At 33.9% G+C, this 25,460-nt stretch overlaps 1 protein-coding gene and 1 long non-coding RNA gene across 9 annotated transcripts; both read right to left on the minus strand.

The window, feature by feature from the left end:
- Positions 1-9,599: 9,599 nt before the first annotated feature.
- LOC110909812 (3-beta-hydroxylase-like) lies at positions 9,600-12,040 on the minus strand. Its single transcript, XM_022154566.2, has 2 exons — positions 11,152-12,040; positions 9,600-10,350 (listed from the first exon to the last, which is right to left on the minus strand). The coding sequence occupies exons 1-2, from the start codon at positions 12,031-12,033 to the stop codon at positions 9,739-9,741; spliced, it is 1,494 nt and encodes a 497-aa protein (XP_022010258.2). The 5' UTR covers positions 12,034-12,040; the 3' UTR covers positions 9,600-9,738.
- Positions 12,041-14,167: 2,127 nt separating this feature from the next.
- Positions 14,168-18,505, minus strand: LOC110909801. 8 transcript variants are annotated; one of them, XR_002575638.2, is made up of 8 exons: positions 18,194-18,495; positions 17,975-18,095; positions 17,630-17,751; positions 15,967-16,392; positions 15,673-15,872; positions 15,473-15,541; positions 14,815-15,078; positions 14,168-14,514 (listed from the first exon to the last, which is right to left on the minus strand). It is a non-coding gene; the product is annotated as an uncharacterized LOC110909801 (long non-coding RNA). The 8 variants fall into 8 exon arrangements; XR_004872198.1 differs by adding an exon at positions 16,602-16,916 and having other exon boundaries at positions 14,815-15,872; positions 15,967-16,348; positions 18,194-18,505; XR_004872191.1 differs by adding an exon at positions 16,602-16,916 and having other exon boundaries at positions 14,815-15,872; positions 18,194-18,504.
- Positions 18,506-25,460: the final 6,955 nt, after the last annotated feature.

Raw genomic sequence — 25,460 nt, forward strand, 5'->3', positions numbered from 1 at the left:
CCCCAATACCTTTTAATATGTATATATAGAGATTTGGTAAAATGAGAACCACCTTAAGTTGTGAAAACCGTATAAATCAATATTAACCATTGATCAAATGTGTATTGATGGATGTGATTAAAAGAAAACAAAGCAGGGTAATAATTATGCTTTAACTAATGAGATTTTTGTTTTTAGTAAGATAAGAGCTAATTGGTCTTTTTACTATGGCCATTAATGATTGGTCTAATTAATTACTGTGTTTTAATTAATGAGATTGTTTTTTAATAAAAAAATTTATAAACATGCAGTAAATATTTACATTGCAATAAATCACCAAAAATGTAAAATAAACTAAAACAAATAAAGCGAAGTCGTCGTTTTTCGTTTCTTGTAAATGATAGTTTGCACCTCCATCGTCTGAGATCTGCACCAACACCACACAAAACTTGTAAAAATCACGAATTATCATTCTATAGCAAATTAAATATCATTTACTCCAAATATAGCGTTTACATTCCACAAAAGTGACGTTTTAGAGGAGCTCGAGTGGGCGTTCAGGGGCGTAAAAAATAATTTTCTGCCGCATGTAAAAATAAATTTTTTACTTTCGACACTATGCGCAAATTTTTTTTACATTCGGTAGCGAATGTAAAAATATTTTTAAAAACATTCGTCTTAGTTGTAATATTTTTTACGCCCCTGTTAAAATATTTTAAACTCTTTTACGCCCCAGTTGTAAACTTTTTCTTACGCCGCCGATTGTAAACTTTTCGTACGCACTGGTTGCAAAAAAATTTTTACGACCCGATTGTAAACTTTTTTACAAATATGTTAAAAAAATGTAAACCTTTTTTACACTACGATTGTAAACTTTTTTAAGCCGTGGTTGAAAACCTTTTTTATGCCCACGGTTGTAAACTTTTTTTACGCCTTGGCTGTAAACTTTTTTACGCCACTGTTAAAAAAATTTAAACCTTTTTTACACTACAGTTGTAAACTTTTTTCAAGGCGCGGTTGAAAACTTTTTTACGCCCTCGATTGTAAACTTTTTTTACGCCCCGGTTGCAAATTTTTTTACGCCCTTGTTAAAAAAAAAATTAAACCTCTTTTACACCAATGTTGTAAACTTTTTTAAGCCGCGGTTGTAAAACTTTTTTAACACCTCGGATGTAAATTTTATTTAAAAAATATAACTCGTTAACGTCTTATCTTTTTGCATTGCTTCCCTAATTTTGCCAAAAAATAAAAAAACAGAGCCAATCTTGATCTTCATCGTCCTCGTTTGCCAAAGACACAGCAACACCAATGAGCACAAATATAAAAAGGAATTTCTTAGATAGGGCAAAAATGTATATGTATTTTACCTCCGTCTTTATACAAAAATTTATGTCGTTGTTTCCCACATGAACACAAAAACATAAATCGTTTTTGCATTGTATTTCTAGTGTTAAAATATTTTTTACATTGTTTTACATCGTATTTATAGTGTAAAACATTTTTACAAAATATTTTTTACATTCGATGTAAAAAAATATATATTTTACATCGAACGTAAAATATTTTTTACATCGACTTGTGCAAAAAAAAAATTACATCGAATGTAAAAAGATATTTTTTACATCGAATGTAAAAAAACTCTTACGTCGACTTTTACAAAAATACTTTTTATCATCATATATCATATAACCTGTTGTCGAATATCAAAAAAACTAGCGCATAGTGTAGAATGTAAAATGTTTTTTTAAATGTCTAAATGTAGTTTTTTTTAAATATCAACTGTAAAGTCACAAGTAATTTTTTTTAACGTATGAAAAAAAAATATTTTTTACATTTAACACAGTATGCAAAAAAAAAACTTTTTACATTCAACAAACCTACGCAAAAACGATTTTCAACATATGTAAAAAAAGAACACTGACTGTAAAAACAACATTTGAAACATTTGAAACCGACCGTTCATTACGGTTTAAAACATTTGAAACCGACCGTATATCTTTTTTACATTCGACCTTTCGTTACGATTTAAAACATTTGAAAACCGACCGACCAAAAGTAAAAAAAAGAACATTGGGCGTAAAACAAAAACCGATGATACTCCTTTGATCATGACACATCAAGGGACACTTGGCTTGATCTTATGAGCATTTGAACACTATAAATAGCCAAGAACATTTCACATTCAACTTGCTTATTTCCATTTTCTTCCTCCCACTCTCTTGGAGCTTGTTTCCAGTCATTTGGAAGCCTCCTACTGAGTTCTTAAGTGTTCTTCAACACAAGTAAGTGCTCTCTCCTAGTCTATTTCTTTTATTTTAGCAAGTTTGAGCTAAAAGTCAAACAGTTTGACTTTTTGTTTGACTTTCGGTTCTGACCATTTTTGGTCAAGTCAAAGTTCAATTGAACTTTGCAACATGATCATAATCACGAAGGTAATAATCCCTTACGGTTGCACCTTCTGATTACCACGTTTAGTAGGCGAAGTGACGAGTCAAAGTTTTTTTAATTAAAAGTAAAAAATGCGCAAAAGTGCATTTTATGACGAAACTGTTTTCGGGTTTTAAAACTTAAAGTTTTGACACCAAATCAGTTTTATAACATAATTAGACATGTTCCAACATGTCTAACTCGTCATTTCTAGTTTAGTGCTTTTATTTTAGTCAAGTTGAGCGGTTTGACCACCGTTTTGACTTTCGAATTTGACCCGTTTGGTCAATCTTATGATTCGACCAAGCGCATTTTTATGACCATAGTTTTATAGGGAATAATCCTCTGAGGTTATACCTTATGGTCATAAGGCTTGGTTAGTTATATGTGAGTCGATTTTTATGTATTTTAAATTGACCAAAACACAGTTTTTGTGCATAAAATGATTTTAAGCATATGTAACCAAAGTTTTGACATCTAACCTGACGATATAACATAATCAAACTTGTTTCAGCATATAAGACTCATCATAGGACATATTTAACCATCTGATCTTATAGTTACGCTTATAAAGAGATCCTAAGTGCTTTTGACCCGTTATAACCCGTTAAAGTGGCGTAAACCACTTTAACGAGTCATAACGGGTAAAAAGCACTTAGGATCTCTTTCAAATCAGAATGTTAAGCTTATTGAACCATATTATACGAGACCCAACACTCGTTTGGTTTATAAGACCTCATTCTATCCAATCCTCCAATTAAAGTCCTGTCCGACTAACATAGTTATCCGATACAAGGAAACAATTGAATTCTTGAACCTTTGAGCTTTGTTTGATCTTTTGAACAAGATATATACGCAATCCCAAGTGAGTACATAGTCCACTCTTTTACGTTTTTCAAATGTTTTGGGGTGATTCATATGTGCCTATCACTACTTTAATGTTTTCATGATAGAGTAAACTACCATTTTGGTCCCTGAGGTTTGGTCACTTTTTCCATTTTAGTCCAAAACTCAAACCTTTTGAATCTGGGTCCCTGTGGTTTCAGTTTTATTTCCATTTTCATCCAAAAGTAAAATCAGCTCAGATTTGTCAAATAAAATCCTGATTTTTTGTCCTTTTCATTCGGGGCAAAATGGTCATTATAAGTTTTATTATCACAGATTATTAATTAAAATAATAAAATTAAATAACTTGTTGTTTGACCATATAAAAGCACACTTCCCCATCATCTTCCCCAAATGCAAACCCTAATCTAGCTCCTCTTCAACCCCATTCTCCTGCAAGTGAAGATCGATAATGGTGGTATGCACCATTGTTAATGAGATAAAAACCCTAGAGACTAAAGTCGTTGTTTAGCCTAAACCTCAATTTTGTTTTCCTGCTCAAGGAATGGTGTGTCGCGATTTCTCTGGAAGTTTTGCTCTGTTAAATCTTCATCCAGAGCTATGAAATCAAGTTTCCAAATTTTTAATCTTGTATCTAGTCACCAGATTTATGAGAATTCGGTGAGTGAAATGTTGAATTTGTTGTATAGTTGCAGATTACATTCGATCCGGTTGATGAATTTTTGTTTTATGTTATCATTTCGTTCTCAATTTTGTTTGTAAATTTCAGGATTTTAATCTGAAGATTTGCTTGATTCAATCGTTGATTGATGATTTTGATGATTTCTTATGTTTTTTTTTTTTTTTTTTTTTTGTAGATAGATTATACAAACAGTGGATATTGTGGAAGTGGATGCAGTTTTGAGCTTCATGTTCATGTTGTCTCCATCTTCTCTCTAAAACAGTTTTTATTTCAGTAGTCTTTTTATGGTAAAATGGAATTATAAAGATATTCCGAAGAGGAATTCAGTGAGTGAAATGTTGAATTATTGTAATCAGTTTGTTTCCGGCTGATGAATTTCGGTTCAATGTTATGGTTTTGTTGTCAATTTTGTTTGTAAATTTCAGGATTTAATAGGAAGATTTGCTTGATTCACTCATTGATTGATGATTTCTTCTTCTAATTTTTTCTCAGATAGATTTGATGAGTTTGTGGAAGTGGATGCAGCTATTAGCTTCCTGTTCTTGTTCTCGAGGAAAAGGACAAGATATGATGAGTTTGTCAAATTTTGTTATTATAATTAATAATTTGTAATAATAAAACATATAATGACCATTTTGCCCCTAAGGAAAAGGACAAAAAACCAGGATTTTATTTGAAAAATCTGAGCTGATTTTACTTTTTGATGAAAATGGCAATAAAACTGAAACCACAGGGACGCAGATTCCAAAGGTTTGAGTTTTGGACTAAAGTGGTAAAAGTGATCAAACCTTAGGGAGCAAAATGACAATTTACTCTTTCATGATATTATACATGGTTTAATTACCTAGTATACATAGTGCATGATTTCAAAGACATTATACATGATTTCAAAGACATAGTACATGATTTCAAAGACATTATATATGGTTTCAAAGACATAGTACATAGTTTCAAAACATTATGCATGGTATATTTACCTAATATACCTAGTAGATGGTTTCAAAGCATTATACATGGTATATTTACCGTTTATACCTAGTACATGGTTTCAAAGACATTTTACATGGTTTCAAAACATTACACGACATGCTTACATTGTATTAGACATTTTGGTGTGTTGAACTCGAGAATGATACATTTCTTAACATTGATCACGCCGACCGATAGTATGTTATGGTACCATAGGCTTGACAAACCCATTCCCGCTTCCAAGGTTTGTTTGGAAGTGACCTTAGGTAATGACAGAATCCGATGAATATTTGATAAACCTTAAACCTTTGTCCTTGTAAGGGTTTATCCGATAGTTGACAAGGCTTGAATGTATTCGCCAACAATCCATATATATATATATATATGGGCTGGTTATCGTACAAATGCGCTTATCGTACACTACACCTCGTCTCACCACCCCGGAGCATATAGATCCACCCGATCGATGAGCTGGGATCACAGAGAGTAGCCAACCCAGTCCAGTAGCACAGTCCTACAAGCCAACGGTTGCTAACTTTCTTTCAAATAAGATCTGTCCCAGCTGGCATTATTCTTTAAACCACCTTCTCTTGATGTAGAAAAATCCCCTTTATTTGAGGGTAATACAGAATTAGCTCTATCTTATCCAATGGGAAACTTTAGAGTTCATCCTTTAGCTGTCCAGGCAGTGCAGTACTTCCTCTCGAGATATTGGTGTATAGATCCTTCCCAGCCAGACAAGGAGCCTGTGTTACTAATTGGCTTGATAGTTCAAGTAGTAAAGGAGGTCTGTGGTAGTCAAGTATGTCTGTGGCTAGAGGAGAAAAGCAGTGAATCTTAGTACCCTGTAAGCGTGAAGTCAGGCTTTTCTAACTCCTAGTCGGCTAGTAGAAGGATAGAGACTAAAGAAAGTTAGTTTACCCGAAGCAAAGTCAAGAGAGAAAGGTGGTAGCTCTCCATGCAAGCTATTCTAGCAAGTCTTCTGTGGAGGAGGAGTAGCACTAGGCAAGTAACTTATTTCACTAGTTGAGATACACAGATTACTCAAGGTTGTACGAGTTGTAATAGTAGTTGAAAGGACCTTTGAATACACATTGGACCTTGGAAATCACAATCTTAATGGGCCTATACCAGAGAATCTTGCTGACTTAGCTCAACTACAATGCCTAGTTCTTTCTCATAATAATCTATCCGGGTCGATTCCTTCCAAGTCATCTTTGTCTTTTTCTCAGGTTAATATACCTGATCTGAGCTACGCTCAACATCGTGGAGTTTTTGATCTGTCTTACAATAGGTTGTCTGGGACCATACCTGGGGAACTGTGTGGTCGTGGTAGATCTTTTGATAAGCAATAACATGCTTTCTGGATCAATTCCAAGATCACTCTCTCGCCTGACAAATCTTACAACGTTGGATTTATCTGGGAATTTGCTTACTGGTCTCATTCCTCCGGAGTTTGGCGATTCGCTTAAGCTTCAAGGCTTGTATCTGGGAAAGAATCAGCTTTCTGGCACCATCCCTGAAAGGTTGGGGCGTTTGAGCAGTTTGGTAAAGCTGAACTTTACTAGTAATAAGAATTTATCTGGTCCAGTACCAACAAGTTTTGGGAACTTGAAAGGGCTGACTCATTTAGATTTGAGTTCTAATGAGCTCAGTGGTGAGCTTCCTTCATAGCCTTCATAGATAGAGTAGAGAGAAATGGGAGTAAGCCTTTGGTATTCTGTTCTTATTGCTTAGTTCCTGTCTATCTCTATCTATCAAAATAGACCCTCTTTTAAACGGGATCTTTCGTACGCTACAATCTCAACCGTCAGATCATCTTCCCGCATTGAAAATCGCATGTTGTTTTTTGTAACAATTTCGCATGTTGGTTTTTTAACATGCGATTTCATCAAAATTACCACATGCGAAATTGTTACAAAAAACAACATGCTATTTCATCAAAATTATCACATGCGAAATTGAATTATCACATGCAAAATTGTTAAAAAAAACAACCTGCTATTTCATCAAAATTATCACATGCGAAATTGAATTACCACATGCGAAATTGTTACAAAAAAACAACCTGCTATTTTATCAAAATTATCACATGCGAAATTATTACAAAAAAAACAACATGCGATTTTCATTGCGGGAAGATGATCTGACGGCTGAGATTATAGCGTACGTAATGTACGATAAGGGAATTTGTACAATACCCTTTACCTATATATATATATATATATGTTTACACAATAAAATCAATTGTTTTATAAGACAAAACTTTCTGATTAAACAAGACATTTGTTTATTCAAAACACTTGTTTTATACAAGACAAGATAAGACATTTTGGTTATTTATACAAGACATTATCATATGGTTTAAACAGAGACCTTTTGTTTACTATATAAGACATTGGTTTATACAAAGCATTGATTTATACAAGGCATTTTGGTTTATACAAGACATGACATATTTTGGTTATTAAGTTAACCATGCATTATTTCTTTTAAATCACATGATTTTTCATATGATTTCATAAAAGAAACACTTTTATTAAAGGTTCGTGGCTTCTTTTGAAATAGTTAAACATTTTATTTTAACATTCAAAGCCATGAATCTTCATCACAAAACCTATATTACTCACAGGCATTTTTATGCTAATGTTTTATTTTCACATATGTTTCAGGAGCTAACGTTTGATTTTGAGCATGCTACACATAGGGCGGACTAGGGCCTTATTTTATCTTAAAACATGAAAGACAATTGTTTGTGTTTGTTGTTTTATTTCCAAGAAAATGTAAACAATTAACTTAATAATACAAAACTTTATGTACCATGTGCTGTGAACAATAGTTCTATAACGTGACTCACAGATGTTTCCGCCGTGGTTTGTTATTTTACGCGGTGGGTGTTATAGTATTCGTAGGAAGAGGGACCAAAGCGGAGTTCCAAAGCTCTTGAAAATTCTGGCCAAGTTCCGAGTAACCTGTTCTTGGAGAGATGCTTGTACCAACTTAGTGCATCACCGGTGAAGTAGAACACAACTAAGTAAAGTCGTTGAACGTCTGGAACAGAGTAGTAGGTAAAGTAGTTATTGGCTTGGAAGAGACAATCCAACGGGTTTGAACCATCAAACACGGGAAGGGTAATCTTCTGTGGTTTGGGATTGTGGTTGGCAGGAGGTGGTGGTGGTGGTGGCGGGGGTGGGGGTGGCGGGCCTAACCCGGAGGTGCAAGGCTTGTTCGGATCGGGTCGCAGGAGAGTAGCAATTAGGTTGTTTGTTTGCTCATACTGGCCGCTAATTGCTTGACGATAATATCTAGATGAGCCTTGTGTTGTTCTTGACAAGAAACAATCTGGTCGGTGGTTGCAGTTGTGGAGGTGACAAATTTGTTGACCGATTCGGCAAGGGAAGCAATCAATTCATCGGTGGAAGAGGTGTCAGTTGTGTTTTCACGACGAGCATGATGGAAGGTGAGAACGAGGAATGAAAGCACCAATGTTGCGTGCCGGATTCGAGATCGGCAACGAATCTCCCAAATTAACAAGAATGAAAAAAAGTACCTAAACTTTAAATGCAATTTTTCTTCTTTGCCTTTTTCATTCAACTAAGGAACTTAAATACAAAATATGGAAACATGAAAATATGAAAATATGGGAAAATGGGATAATGCAAACCGTAGAAGTGTAGAACGTGGGAACATGCAAACGTGAAATAAATAACGTAATTAAAATGTAAACGTACAGCAGAACTGGCAGGAAGTAATCCTAGGTTTTCCGGGTCCAGTCGGGTAGTGTATCATCAAGCATACGTTAAAACTTGTTTTTCTTTGACAAATTGGGTTTTATCAAAGAAAAATATATTTCTATAATCTTATTGTAGTGAGAAAATACAATTAATTAGTTATCGTGATTAAAAGTTGGTCCAAAAGTTGACAAAATTCTATTTAGACCAACTGAACATTAGATAATTTGGTAGAAAGTGTCTAAACATTAAAGGTATGTTTGGCATGAAGCTTTTATGAGCTTTTACCTTGAAGCTTCTAAGAAAAAGCTCCTACTCAATAAAAAGTCTTGTTTGGTTGAAGGAGCTTGAAGCTTTTAGGTTAGGAGCTTGAAGCTTTTGGTTGAACGCTCCTACTAGTAGCGTTTAGAAAGAGCTACAAGCTTTTAGTGAAAAATGACTATTTTAACCTTTAAAAACAATGAACTTTTTAATGCACAAACTTTTTAAAGTTTTAATTATGTCTATTTTGGTCATTTTATACATTTTATTAAAAACTTCAGCTACTCTGCCAAACACCAAATATATCTAAAAAGCTACAGCTACTAGCTACCAGCTTACAGCCACCAGCTACTTTTGCCAAACATACCCTAAATGAGCATAAGTGGGATAAGACTGGAGTTACGAGGCCCGTAACTAATGCAAGTAAAGGTCTCGATTAGTTAGTTGGATTATCTTAAAAATGGTCATAGGCAATTAGCCCAGTTGGAAACAATTTCGTCGACCAGGAGATTTTGACAAATTTTTCAATATTGAATCATTTTCTTGCATTGCGTAAAATGCGTAATTGACTGATTTCATAACTTAACCGTCTATTAATTTTCTTAATTTCAATATTTAACTTATAGTTTGTAATATCGAAAATTTGACACACTCTAACTTTAGAATTTCTTATAAAAGTGCACCTTGTGTGCTAGACTTCACCATTTATAAAAGTTATTAACCTTTTCTCGATAATTATTTTCAGTGTTTTGCGACAAATCAGTTATTAACAAGGGGTTGAGTGTTTGACAACTCTCATTATTCTAGAAAATTATTACAACCATGTACTTGTAAAGTTCGCTTCTATCCGAAATGAGGAGTTGCCACAACCAATAAAGGGGACTTCCTACGAAGTGTAAGGCCAGTGATCTCAGTCATGTCAAGTTCTTCACCGTTCACCTCTTCTGGCAATGCGAAGTCATATTTGTACACTAAGTTTGCTATAGCGAGCTCGTAAACAGGTGTTGCAAACTGAATAGCTGGACACCCTCTCCTTCCCACACCAAATGGAATGAACTCAAAGTTAAGTCCTTTATAGTCGATAGGATTGTTTAAAAACCTCTCTGGATGAAACTTCACGGGTTCCACCCATCGTGAAGGATCTCTTCCTATCGCCCATGCATTAACAAATACTTGTGTACCTGCTGAAATGTCGTACCCCATAAGTTTGACATCTTTTGTTGATTCTCGGGAAATGAGTAATGGAAGTGGTGCATGCAATCGCATAGCCTCTTTGAGGACAGCTTGTAAGTAGGTCATTTTCTCCAAATCATCCTCGGTAATCATGGGTTTTCCATTAGCTATTTCTCTGACCTCTTTTTGTAACGTTTTCATAACTCTTGGATGTCTTATTAGCTCACTAATTGCCCACTCGATTGCGGTGGATGTAGTATCAGTTCCAGCAGCAAATACGTCCTACAAGAATTACCAAATTTAAAACAATTCTTAAACTACAAAAAAAGTTATGTTTATATCCCTACGTGCACGGTTCGGTTCGGTTTGGTTTTCAGGCAAAACCGAAACTGAAATGTCGGCTTTCGGTTTTTTAAAACCATTAAGTTTTGGTTTCTTCGGTTTGGTTTTTCGGTTATTTCGGTTTTTGAAACAAAATTATGTAAGATTCAAAAATATAAAGTATAATTTAAAATTTAACAATCTTTCTTGTACATGTTTACAATTTAATTAATAATGATTACATAAACCTAACTTTTAATATATTTTTAGGTTTCTTCAAAGTGTTTTTAAGACAAGTTCTTTTATAATACTTTGAAGATTATGTAATTTATATATTAAATTTTGTTATTTGTTGTAAGCGATAGATAGATAAATCATCTCAAATATAAATAAACATGTTAATGTTTTTATTATAAATACTTAATATTCAAGAATAAAATGAATAATTTCTAATAGTATGGGTTAAACACTTAAACTTAAACAATATATATGTTTTTTTTCGTTTATTTGGTTTTTTCGGTTATTGAAAATGGTTATCCGAAAACCGAACTGGAATTTTCGGTTATTAAAAACCAGAAAACTGAATCGTCGGTTTTTGTTTCGGTTCAGTTTTTTTGGTTCAGTATTATCGGTTATTTCGGTTTTCTGCTCACCCCTACTCCATATATTTAGAATTAGACAAATCTAGGAAGATCACAAATTTAGTAATGCATGGTCTAGAAAGTTTTAGATTCAAACTAGAGCAACGTTCAGCAAACTTACCATGATGGCAGCTTTAATAACATCCCTATGAAGGATAAAGTTGGTGGTCTTTTCTGTTTGTAGATCTAGTAAGATGTCAACTAGATCTTGGCGTTTGTCACTTCCATTTTGATCACCATCCACCATCTTTTTCTTACTTATATGTTCTTCAAGAACACCCTCAAGAAACTCATCAAATTCTTGAGCAGCTTGTTTAGTTCTCGCCACTAAACCACTCAATCGATCCACCCATGACAACCACGGAATATAGTCCCCGATAGAAAAACAACCAGCAAGATAAGTAAACCGTATCAACAAATCAATAAACTCCGGTTCTCCATATGTTCTCCCTAATGCCACTCTACAAATTACATTATTTGTAAATGAACTTATCAACTCGCTTAAATCAATCACCGATCCACAACTTTTAGCAATCGTATCGATCATAACTTGGGTCTCTTGTTCTCTAACTTGTCGAAACGATTGAACTCGTTTGTTACTCAAAAGTTGGAGCACAGCAAGGCTCCTCACCTGCCTCCAGTACTCTCCATACGGGGAAAATGCTATGCTCTTAGATCCGTAAGTAAGCGTGTTGGTTATACTTAATTTTGGTCTGCTTGCAAAGATTAGATCATGGGTTTTCAAGATCTCACAGGCTGTTTCAGCCGATGACGCTACAAGTGCAGGCACATTGCCTAGTTGAATGAGTACGAGTGGACCGTGTTTTTTGGTTATGGTTTGGAGAGAGCGGTGTGGGTTCGAGCCTAGTTGATGAAGGTTTCCAATGATTGGAAGCTTTAGCGGGGATGGTGGTCGGTTTTTTTTAGGGTTTGAAGTAGATGAATACCATTTGAAGACGATGAAGATTGATATTATGGTGAAGGCTACAATAATTATAGGCATTGTGAAATAAAATGTGAGAGTTGAAATGATATGTAACATTTGTTGTAGTATTGGCTTATTCAACTCGGCTGCGTCTGAACTTAATGAACTATTTAATAGGAGCACTAATAAATTAAATTAAACAGTTATTAATAATATAAAACACTCCGGTCGTTACTACGGACAAAAAGTGCAACTTTATATTACAAGTTGGTTGGTTGAGTCAATGAAACATGTCAACAATGGCAAGAAGGACCATCTTTAATGTTAAAAAATGGGCCTTAGACCGCCCGTACTGGGGCGTTTTTTTTTTTAAAAATTGCAAAATAACGCCGTATAACGCCCAAACTCCCATTACATGGGGAGTTTTGGGGCGTTTTTTTTGAAAAAAAATTGTCCCGGCGTGATTACTAAAACGCTGTTGAGATGTTGACCAACCAATCAAAAGCCTTAACGGCTAGTTAACGGCTATAATATTTTTTTTAACCTTTTTCTTTATATATATATATATATACAAACACAATCAAATCTCACTCATTTTCAACCAAAACTCTCAAAAACTCTCTAAAAAAATACCACCATTTTATAAAAAATGGATTCTCCTAGTTCTTCATCCATGGTAAATTTTTACTACAACGAGTATTTTGCGGATGGCGATGGTTCGACCGATGAGGAGCTTGAGCAAGAGGCGGTTACGAGTGCATGTCAACTAGCGGTGAGATATGTCAACCATTCTCGTCGGCCCCAAGCAGAAAAAAATAAGACGCCACGTGTATTGTATTTTTTTTTATTTAATGAAGTATTTAAGTTTAAAAAAAATGAGAAATGATTGAATGGGGATTATTGGCATAATGCCCCACTACGCCACTTTTGCTATAATGCCCCCTTGCTGACTAGGACGTCACGTGTCGGATAATACCCCATGGTGGGGGCATTATAAGGTGTTACCACTACACATGGTCTTAGACGTGATAAAAAACTGAACCCTACCAGTCCTATAATATAGTTTTTTAAATATATATAAAAGTTAAACACTTAAATAGAAGGGTCCGGAATATAAGAACTTAAAATCCGATGTTAAAAGATGGAAAAAAAAAAAAAACTATACGAAAAAAAAAGCAAATAAATTTGATAAAACCTAACGGAGATAACAAAAATTATTGCTAAATTATATAATTTGTTGACGGATAAAAGAATTTAGTGAAAGATCAAATAAAATTAATAAATCCAAATGTAAACAAAAAGATAACCTTATTAAATATATTAAAAATTAAATAAGATATTAAATTAGAAAAATCAATAAATGATAGGTTAAAAACTAAAATATAAATTTACTGTAATTTAGTTCCCAAGGTGTGGTCATGACCCTTATGATCACCATGATCCTTCATGTTAGTGCCATGTAACTCATCTTTAATCCATCATCTAAAACCACTACCCTAAGGGTGTGGTCATGACTCAAATCACCATCCAAATCACTAAAGAAAAAGGAAATGATTTGTTGAAAAATGGAAAGAAGGGTCATGGTTGTCATGGTTTAATCCATGCAAACCATGGTGGATCAATCAAGGGGGTGGTATAGCCTTCCATTCATGTTCCTATGTGGCAAATCATGTCCCAACCATGATCCCCATACCCTATAGCCATGAAAGTTTAAAAACTAAAATATTAATTTACAGTAAGTTAGTTCCCAATTTATAAAAAGTACAATAAAATAAACGTTCACCCCTATCTTAATTCTACTAGTGGGAAGCCCGCGCGCTGCGGCGGGGTCGACAATGTGAGGCGAGAAAAAAATTCAAACATTAAACGTTAAGTTTTTAACGGCCACAGAAGACAGTTAAATAATAGCATGCTACCTTGTATATAAATTATACCACAACAAAATGTTTGAAATACGATGGTGCACGGAAGCAAAGAGACGGTGCATTTACCCCCAATACATGTATATCCCATTGACCCGGTTAACTTTTACCGAATACTTTTTAAACCCATTTGACCACATTTAAGATCAAACACCACCCCAAACATAGCAAATTCAAGAGTTAATTATAAAATACTGCAATTAAAAAGGAAACATGTAAGGAAAAAGTTAACAATGTGCTTCAATCAAATCTACAATGAAAAAGTTATCCCACATAAACAGAAGTACTAATTACCTCTCAAAGTATAATCACTTTCTCAATTTGAGCTTTAAATAATGACTTTACATAACTTGTGCCATTTTACTATATAAATGATCATCTAGATAAAAGGACATGGATATGCATACAAATGAGGTTTCGGCCCTTTTGACCTTGTCTGTTTAGAAATTTTCCATCTGTCTGGTTAGAAGATATAATATTACTTCATTTGACTCATTTCTTAAAATAATGACCACATCTAAAATGTCTGGTTTTGACTCATTTGTTAACATAAGACCACCTCTAAAATAAGGAAGCTAAATCTGAGGTACCATCTTAGCAGCATTGGAATTCTTCATACTGTCACTTTTTTTTCCATCTGTAAGATTTTAAAATAAAAAGAAACAAAAGCATTAGTAATGAAAAATAAGAAAGACGATCAATAAAATGAATAAAGACATTAAGCAAAGGCAAGTTTCTGTAAATAATTAGTGTCAACGTTTCTATAAGATTACACGTTTGTGTTGAGTTTAGACTACTTGGCCCACTTTATCTTGTTTATTTTACGTATATGCTATATGACCAGTTAAGCGATAAAATATATTTTCATTTGACTTGCTTCTTAACTGAACAGGTGAAGTTACCACCTCTAAAATAAATGAAGTAGAGTAGCAATTACCAGAGATACCGTCCTATGAGTATTGTAGTTCATGTTGTCACTTTTTTCCATTGGTAAGATATTAAAAAGAAAGAAAAAACATTAGTCACTACAAATTAAGATACATGATAAATAACTGAATTTCAAAGATTATTAAGCAAAGGACATATTATTCATTTCCTTCCTTCTTTGTTCTTTCTAGTTCATTAACCTCAAGACTCGTTCTGAACACCTTGTAATGTGTCATATTTAAACAATCTCCTTGCAACATGAAAAGATTTCAACCTAAAAAAATTACATAAAAAAAAAGTCACACGATTAGTCATTGACTTTAAAACCCATGAGAAAGGTGCATTTTCACTATCTTTTCATGTACGCTTCAATTTTCTCATAAATTTGGGCAGATTATTACTTTGTTAATAAAGATTCTTCTGCCATATTTGATAGGATAGAATAAAACAAAATTTCTTGTTTCAATCTCTGTATTTTTAAATAACTAACCTGCCCAAAAATTGTAGCATCCCAACATTTTATTCATAATTCTATAATTCTATGAGATTAGATGTTTTGCTATCTAATGTAAGAAACTAATCATAGCTTTTTGAAAAACAATAATGGCTAAATTCATTGAAATATATTAACAAACACCCGGTGGGCATTACTGAAACATGTCGATTACCCCTAGCACATTCAATCGTTTCTTGAACTTGAGGTTTGTCCGATTCATGTGCGTCTATAGCAGATTTCTCTATACCCCATGTATTCAAAGCAAAAAAAAAAAAGCCTGTAGCGGTTAGTTGCGATGGTAAAGACTAAGACCGTGCATTGAATACATCATTAGTGTAGCGCTAGGCATACGAAAACGGAAAGGAGGCTGACCCGGTAACGTTAAACAATTCATTGATTAATAATGTTTAGCTGAGCGACAATTGTATAAACGTCGTGTAACGAACAGGGCCTGCTAACTGAAGAGAAACCCTACAACACCCGTCTTTGAATCATTTAGAGCATCCAATACGAAATCTGTTTGTGAGGACAAGAAGATGGCTATGGGAGTGTGGAACAACAAATGAGACAACCTAATTAATTAAATAACACTAACATCAGTTAATATTATTATATCTTTCGTACTACAATGTGTAAAGAGAACCCAGCTTGTAATACTCCACTCACCTGATTCAGAGCAACTTATGCATATCCTTTCTGGATGTTTGGCGGTAACTGCTCACCATGAATTTCCAAAGAAGCCCATCACAACAAACTAAATCTGCACACTATACTTGTTAATTTAAGAAATGTGCATCACTTGATACTTCTTTCACATTGTGGTGCTTTATCCAACTCAGCAGCAGCATCATGACCAACAAAATTTAACTAATAGTTAGAAAAAGAGCCATCAGCAAGCGAGCAAAGATGCAAAACTAACACCAGACTATACATAGTTACACCTTTTGCCTTGAAACTGCCGAAGCAATCCTAGAAGACTTGACTTGCTGCACTTTACCCAAAAAAAAAAGAAGACTTGACTTGCTGCATAGGCAACTCTACATCCTTACTGCCACCAATAAAATTCGGGTGTGAATCATTTGTACAGTCCATCTGTAGATAATACCCGACAGATAAGGACTCTTGTTATCTTTTGCATTTCAAGAGATTTAAAATAAGTAGCAACATCAATAATCAACAATAATATAGCATGAACCCCCATTTCGACTACGTGTCCAATCATGGTCTCATGTGTTCTTTACCAAAAAAATCTCAAATGTAAATTACTAAAATGTAATTGTGTTTAAAAAAGAAAAACAAACCCGTATTTCAATTGCATTTGTTTTAGACTTTTAGCTTCATTTCCAGCCGTAAAAACACAAAAAATCTTGCTTGTCGTGTGCCGGTTCTGTGAAATTTGCTTCATGCCCATACCCTTTCGAATGTCCCTCACCGGTTACTTTCCAGTAGGGCTGAAATAATTTGACATATTGACTAATAAACTTAAAAACATCCTAAATTAAATCAAAGCCTCGATTCTACACGAATCATACACTTTTTTTATGGTACACATTAAATCAAGTAATTCTAGTAGCTGGTGCTTCTTTTATAAATCCCAGGGTTGTCTCTACAACAGCCTACATAAGATAGATCACGAAAAACAATACAACTATAGATATAGATATGTAGTTTCCAGCCAAATCTTGTAACAAGGTCCTAAACACATATCATATAGTGCAATATTACCTGTTCTACAGAAAACATGTAGGTTTCAGGGTGCAAACGAGCCAAGCTCGAGCTTGACCAAGCTCGAGCTCGATTAACTTATGAGAGCTCTAGCTCGGCTAGATTCGAGCTTTGTTTTCAAAGCTCGAGCTCACTTGGGTTCGACTCGTTTATTATCTTATAATTAATATATTAAATAAGAAAATATACATAATAGACTTTTTAGGCTCGCGAGGTCGATAAGTGAAGCTCGGGCTCGGGCTCGTTACTAAATAAGCTTATTTTTAGGTTCGGGGTCGGCTCGTAAACAAGTTTAAATAAGCTCAGCTTGGCTCGGCTCGTTTACAGTAAGGCTCGAGCTCGGGCTCGATAAACAAACGAGCTTTTATTTTAGGCTCAAGCTCGGTTCGTTTCGAGCTTTTTCTCGAGCTGATCTCGAGTAGCTCGCGAGCCGCTCTACTCGTTTGCACCCTAAGGTTTCCCTCTTAAAATGAATTTTGAAGTTCTCAAACTTTCTTTCTGAGGTATAACACAGAAGTATATGCCTAGAAAGAAACACTATATATCAATGATGATGCCAAATCAAAGACCAAATATAATGTTTTAATAGTAGTTATTGGTCTACCTTGTTCTCTTCTAGCTTGTTAGGGCCAATACATTAAGCCTCTTATTCCCTTCTTCACTCGTCAATCCCTCATTTGTAATTTCAACGTTTCAAATACCTCATCGATCGACTGGAGTGGTCTCCTGTAATAATCAAAACAAAGTTTAAAATCACCAAATCAATCTACCACAAGTACAAAACTCTCTATCCAGATTCACAGTGTTACAATGAAATCATGAAAATAGTGGATTAATCAAAACAAAATTTAATCAAACCCAATTAAAGAAAACATGAAGTTCCGAGCTATATGTTTCATACTGATAGTGAAGAATTTAGACTGAAAATGTGAACGAAATCTCAACTCACCATACTGAATCGAAACAAATCAGATTTTTTTGCATAAATTAAGATGTCCTGTGCCGTCATCTCACTGCATCTTCATCCTAACCCTAGGCTGACCATGTATGCGATAACCCCTCTTCAAACCCTGCATATTGATTTACATATACATGGATACGAATTCTAGGGTTCGAATAAGATTGAAGATGAATCAAACTGAAAAATTGAAAAGTAATAGAAACTCACCAGTGATTGATGCGTCCATTCCACCGCCGGAAACAAAGAACCCTCTACAGTTTCCGGTATTAAAAAACCTCATTATTGGGATCTTTCAAGCAACATGGTCTGAGTATCAGTTGAACTTCAATCGCCATTCAAAGAGTCTCAATTATTCTTTTCAAACTCCACCATCTGCCATTGTTTGGCTTTTTGGTGTTCACGATGATGAAATAAGGTGGATTCCAATGTTGACAAGGTAGTCGATAAGGGCAGTATTAAAAGACCCTTACTGAAAGAAATAAAGTCCAATATTAAAGAAATAAAGAGCAGCAGCAGTTTTGAGGTAGAGAAAGGGTCAAGAGGGTAAACGTGGAAATGAAATCTAGATTTTAATTATAGGAGCATGATTAATTTACTATTATATCCCTCTAGTGTCTTAAAAATTAATGTTAATTACTATTATATCCCTCTCAAATGTATTGTTTTTATTTGTACATTTTGCAACAGTTGTATGTGATGTAAAATTACATTCATATCCATCACTTCTTCTTTTTATAATAGTATAGATAACTTTTTGTACTCCTACTCAACTCTTGTAGTCCTTATCTGTTTTCTTAAAATATTTTAAATTATGTTATAGGTAATGAGTGATTCAGTTATAAGGGTTGACTAAGACTGTATAACATAAATAAGTTGAGAAATAATAGTCTAATGTTCATCTTCTCCTTCACCAAATCGACCGGTATGTTTTCTTTACGTTCTAACATCCAAAGAAAATGAGACTTTCTCCCTCTCTCTAAATTCTGCAATAACACTGTCAAAATCATATATACAATATAAAATTTTAAAAAATTTCTGGGCTCTCGAATGTTTTTGGCCCTGAACAGTCGCCCACCTAACACTTGCTCAGGGCCGGTCCTGATGGCTAGTTTAGTACATTAATCATGCTTTCATTAGCATTAGTCTTCTATAATTATACGTGTCACATAAGCACGTATGCCGCCAAGTATATCCAACTTGCCATCATTCGGTGTATCATAAGTCAATTTCGATCGAACAACTCTAAACAACATCGTTAATACTACGGTACTATCAGAACGGTTTATTATTTTCAAATCGATTTAAAATATTTGATAGATTTTAAATACATTACAGACAGGAAGATTGAACCACATGTATTAATTTATTATGACTAGATATCTGGATGTGAAGACTGATTCATTTTACACGCATTATATCATATGTTTCGCAATATTCTTTAAAATATGTTTCTGAAAACATTAGTAATAGGATTAATTTTATATATACCATTACAAACTCTGAAAATATCATATATATATATATATATATATATATATATATATATATATAGAGAGAGAGAGAGAGAGCCGCTAGAATGAGAACCACCCCGAGTTGTAAGAACCGCGAGAACTACACCCACGGAGCGCCGTTCGCCATGATTTTTTTTTTACAAGTAGATGTGTATATTATAAACACAGCCGTAAAAAATCATGGCGAACGGCGCTCCGTGGGGTGTAGTTTTTTACACAACAAGTTTGGTGAAAAAAAAATGAAAAAAGAAAAAAAATTAAAAAACACCAAACTTGTGGTGTAAAAAACTACACCCCACGGAGCGCCGTTCGCCATGATTTTTTACGGCTGTGTTTATAATACACACATCTACTTGTAAAAAAAAAAATCATGGCGAACGGCGCTCCGTGGGGTGTAGTTCTCGCGGTTCTTACAACTCGGGGTGGTTCTCATTCTAGCAGCCCCCTATATATATATATATATATATATATATATATATATATATATATATATATATATATATATATATAGTGGAGAGTTCAAATGAGAAGAAATTTTTTGTAAGAATAAAAAAGAAGAAATTTCAACCAATAAGAATGCTTTATTTTACTTTATTTAATTTTTGTATTTAATATTAGTGTAATGGTATATTGATAAACTTAGATGGATTATTAATTGGTAGTCTTCCTTTTTATTAGCTAACTACATTAAATTTGTAACTTATTAAAAAAAAACATATTTTTTTCAAAAAAAGAAAAAAATATATAATTTAAAGTGTAGCATAAATTATGAGGTGTGTAGGATGAATTGCGAGCTGTGTAGGATAAATTTCAATATGTGTAGGATAAATTTCAAAACGTGTAGGATAAATTTTGATGTGTGCAATAAAAAATTTAAGTGTGGAGGATGATACTGTTTATGACTAAATAATTAGTCAAAGATAATAATAAATGAGTTGAGAGAAAAAATATTTAATGTTTTACATTTGTACCCTTTGTTCTTTTTCTTCTTAATTTAATTTTCTTCTCAAATGAACCTTTCACTATATATATATATAGGTAGAGGATCCTGTGAAAAAGGCCTAAAGTGTGAGAAGGGTAAGAAAGAATCTCAGCCATTAGATCTTTTGATTTAATGGTTTAGATCAATAGGGACCAAATTGTAAAATATTTTCATTAATTTGGACTGATTTGAAATATCTAGGGGCAATATAGTCTTTTAAACCCACTAGAAATTAGGTAATGCACATGTAACTTTCCCTCGTCTTTTTTAAACGTCAATAACTTTTTGTACGTAACTTTTTTTTAAAAAAAAATTACACCATAATAACGAGCGTTTTTTTATCTTTAATATGAGTACCATATTGCTATACTTATATAGAGAAAAAAATATGTTTCAATCAGATGTTTAGTCAATGAATGGTGTTATATACTTGCTGAATGGTGTTATATACTTTTTGAATGGTTTATATACTTACTGAATGGTGTTATATACTTGCTGAATGGTGTTATATACTTGCTGAATGCTGAATGGTGTTATATACTTGTTGAATGGTGTTATATACTTGTTGAATGGTGTTATATACTTACTGAATGGTGTTATATACTTACTATAATTAAGGTGGCGGTTATGGGAAGTTTTTAATTAATTGAATTAATGATAAAATTACTTGTTTACCCTTTTCAATTAATTTAGATCTAATGGCTGAGATTTTTTCTTACCTTTCTCACACTTTTGGTCTTTTTTACAATAACCTTACCCTATATATATATATATGTATATATATATATATATATAGTGTTATATACTTGCTGAATGCTGAATGGTGTTATATACTTGTTGAATGGTGTTACATACTTGCTGAATGGTGTTATATACTTACTGAATGGTGTTATATACTTACTATAATTACGGTGGCGGTTATGGGAAGTTTTTAATTAATTGAATTAATGATAAAATTACTTGTTTACCCTTTTCAATTAATTTAGATCTAATTGCTGAGATTTTTTCTTACCTTTCTCACACTTTTGGTCTTTTTTACAAAAACCTTACCCTACATATATATATATATATATATATATATATAGGGCTGTTAGAATGGAAACCACCCCGAGTTGTAAGAACCGCGAGAACTACACCCCACGGAGCGCCGTTCGTCATGATTTTTTTTTACAAGTAGATGTGTGTATTATAAACACAGCCGTAAAAAATCATGGCGAACGGCGCTCCGTGGGGTGTAGTTTTTTACACCACAAGTTTGGTGTTTTTAATTTTTTTTCTTTTTTCTTTTTTTTTCACCAAACTTGTGGTGTAAAAAACTACACCCCACGGAGCGCCGTTCGCCATGATTTTTTACGGCTGTGTTTATAATATACACATCTACTTGTAAAAAAAAAATCATGGCGAACGGCGCTCCATGGGGTGTAGTTCTCGCGGTTCTTACAACTCGAGGTGGTTTTCATTCTAGCGGCTCCCTATATATATATATATAGAGAGAGAGAGAGAGAGGATTAGGATCATGTGAGAAGTAGTAGATTAATTGAGAAACTTGAGAAGAGTTCTGGACCACACATTTTCCCTAAGCAAAAAAATGCAAAAAAAAATGTAAAAAAATGCAATTTTTTTTTTGGAAGAATCGGAGCTTTTTTCTTTAAGGTTTTGTTTTTTTTCTTTTTAATTTTTTTTTTTTTTTGGATTTATACACATGTGTATATTGTTATTCTTTTAACTATACATATGTGTATATTGTCAAATATACATATATCTATATACATGTTTAAAATTGAAAAATAAGTGTTATTTAGGGTTTAGCATTAGTGTTTAGGATTTAGCATTAGGGTTTAGCATTAGTATTTAGGGTTAAGCTTTAGGGTTTAGCATTAGGGTGGAGTGTATGCTTCAATCACTCTAGGGTGTTTGAGTCATTCTCTACCCAATAATAGCATGTCATGTCAACTACGCAGTCTACTTCCCATTTTACACTCAATCTCTAGGTATGGTTCAATCAATCTAGGGTGTTTGAGTTATATATTTTTTATTTCTAGAAATTTCATAAATAAATAAAACATAATTTAATGTAAATAAAGGTACTTTTAATTAAAAAAAAACACATTACATAAAATTAAAATAAATAACATGACACTAAAATATAAAAATAAATTTTAAAAAAAAACCTAATTTAACTATTCGTGGTTGGAAAAGTTGTATTTTTATTATAAGGGCTAGTTTTAACTTTTTAATGGTCAAATTTCATTCAATCACCACTCAATCAAATCGGTGACTATACACCGAATACACTCACTGAACACCTTCATCACCATGGTGTGGTTCACCGATCGGTGACCCCCATCCCCGAATGAGGTCCCCGCAACCATACCTCTTACCCTTAGGGTTTAGCAATAGTATTGAGGGTTTAGCATTAGGGTTTAGCTTTTGAGTTTAGCATTAGGGTTTAGCTTTAGCTTTTGGGTTTAGCTTTAGCTTTAGGGTTTGCATTAGAGTTTAGCATTAAGGGTTTAGCTTTAGGGTTTAGCTTTAGCTTTTGGGTCTAGCATTATGGTTTGGGTTTAGAGTTAGGGTTTAGCTTTATGGTTTAGCATTATGGTTTAGCTTTAGGGATTAGAATTAGGGTTTAGCTTTAGGGTTTAGGGTTTAGCATTAAGGCTAAGCTTTAGGGTTTAGGATTTAAGGTTTAAGGTTTATAACACTTATTTTTCAATTTTAAACATTTATATACATATATGTATAATTGACAAGGGGACCGCTAAAATGAAAACCACCTCCAGTTGTTACAACTGAGAGAACCACTTTCGAGCCTTTAGATCAAGAGGATGGATGGATGAGATTGAAAGTAACAAAAATTAATATTAAATAGATTTTGTCTTATTATGTCTTTAATATTTTAATTCAAAAGGGTAGTATAGTAAAATTACTCTATTTTGTCTTTATTATTTTTTTGTTACTTTTTTGTTTTATTATATTACTTTTTATTTTTCAAGAAGAATTTTTTTATTAAAAGCATTTTTTAAATTCAGATTTTTTTAACAAAGCGATTTTTTTTGCGCGCCGGTTTTGTGCGTCCCATTTTACCGCGACGTTTTTTACGTCCCTTTTTTTTCGCGGCGTTTTTATGCACCACATTCATGCCTCTTGTTTTTTACGCGCCGTTTTTTAAAGCGTCGTTTTTTACATGTTTTTTAACGCGCCGTTTTTTACACGTTTTTTTACACGCCGTTTTTTACATGTTTTTTACACGTCGTTTTAACGCGCTGTTTTTTACACGTTTTTTTGCACGCCGTTTTTTGCGCGCCGTTTTTATGTTCCGTCTCCGCCCAATTTTTTTTACGCCCCGTTTTGCCCAATTTTTTTCCGCCCCGTTTAGCCCCGTTTTTTTCGCGCCGTTTTTTACGTTCCGTATTTTACGGCCCGTTTTTTTTTTCCAAAAAAAAAATTTACGGTTTACGGGATAAAATTTTTTAGCTCAATTTTTTACGATTTAAGTTTTACGTTTTAAGTTTTACCTTTTACGTTTTACTTTTTTTACGTTTTACGTTTTTACGTTTTACGTTTTTACGTTTTTACGTTTACGTTTTACGTTGTACGTTTTACGTTGTACGTTTTACGTTAAAATTTATACGTTTTACGTTAAAACTTTTTAGTTTTTACGTTTTACGTTTTACGTAAAACTTTTTACTTTTTACGTTTTACGTAAAACTTTTTACGCTTCACGTTTTTACGTTTTACGTTAAAAAGTTTACGGTTTACGTTAAAAAGTTTACGGTTTAAATTTTTTTTTTTTTACAAAAACTTTTTTACGCAAAAACGAACGCACCCAAAAATCGCAAACTTGGGAGGTGTCTCAGATATATATGGTTATCATCATCGACTGGGGGAGAAACCAACAACATCAAAACAAAATGTATCTCGAAAAAATAGGATTGGCTCAGATTATCCGATAATCAAAATGCTGCAAAAGTGGGGTTGCAGGTTCAAAAAACCTACCCTCCGCCGGCCTTGCCGCGCCATCGTCATCTAAATTTACGCTTTTTCTTTTCATCATCGCCGCCCAAATCGACCATATCAAAACCCACATATTCAAAGATTCAAAATCACCAGTAAACCCAGCCAAAAATCACTGTTCGAATCTACCAAAAATCACTGTTCAAACATTCAACACATTCACAAATCACCAACAAAACCCAGCAAAAACTGTTGTGATTCGAAATCACTATCCAAACATTCAACACATTCGAAATCGCTGTTCAAACATTCAACACATTCACAAATCACCAACATTCAACACATTCACAAATCACCAACAAAACCCATCAAAACCCTAACATATCAAAAAACCATCAAATTCAAAAAAACCATCAGAATCAAATACCCACATATTCAAGGAACCCACATAGTTCACTAATAAAAATTCACCAGAAAATCAAGACAACATGCCAAAATTCACCAGAAAATCAAAAATCACCAGAAAATCAAAGAACATACTTCACTAATCAAAAATCACCATATCAAACCCACAGAGTTCATCAAATTCTGATAAAAATCAACAAATCAAATAACTTACTCCCTCTTCTCTTCCTGCACGTCTGGTCGCCGGCCAGATTCAGGCGCCGGAATACCGGCAAACACCCCAAAAAATCCTCATCTTCATGTACAACACACTCCCACTCCCTCTCGACCCCCCTTCAAGCAAACTCGCCGGATTCCAACGGCGATTGTCGGTGATGTTCCGACCAGAGGACACACCCAAACACCCCCTGACCTGGAGTTTTCATCACCGGCTCCATTGTCGCTGATTGTCGGCGATGTTCTGACCGGAAATCTAGCGGGTCCACTTCTGGAGGTTTCATCACCGGCTCCAGTGTCGGAAGTTTCATCGCCGGCAGCTGCCGGTTTGCCAACACCTCCATGGGGTTCGCCAATCTTCAAACGAGAGGGAGAAAGGGAAACCAGATCTAAAATGGTAGAT

The sequence above is a fragment of the Helianthus annuus genome, chromosome 2 (assembly GCF_002127325.2).
Source record: "Helianthus annuus cultivar XRQ/B chromosome 2, HanXRQr2.0-SUNRISE, whole genome shotgun sequence".
Lineage (NCBI taxonomy): Eukaryota > Viridiplantae > Streptophyta > Magnoliopsida > Asterales > Asteraceae > Helianthus > Helianthus annuus.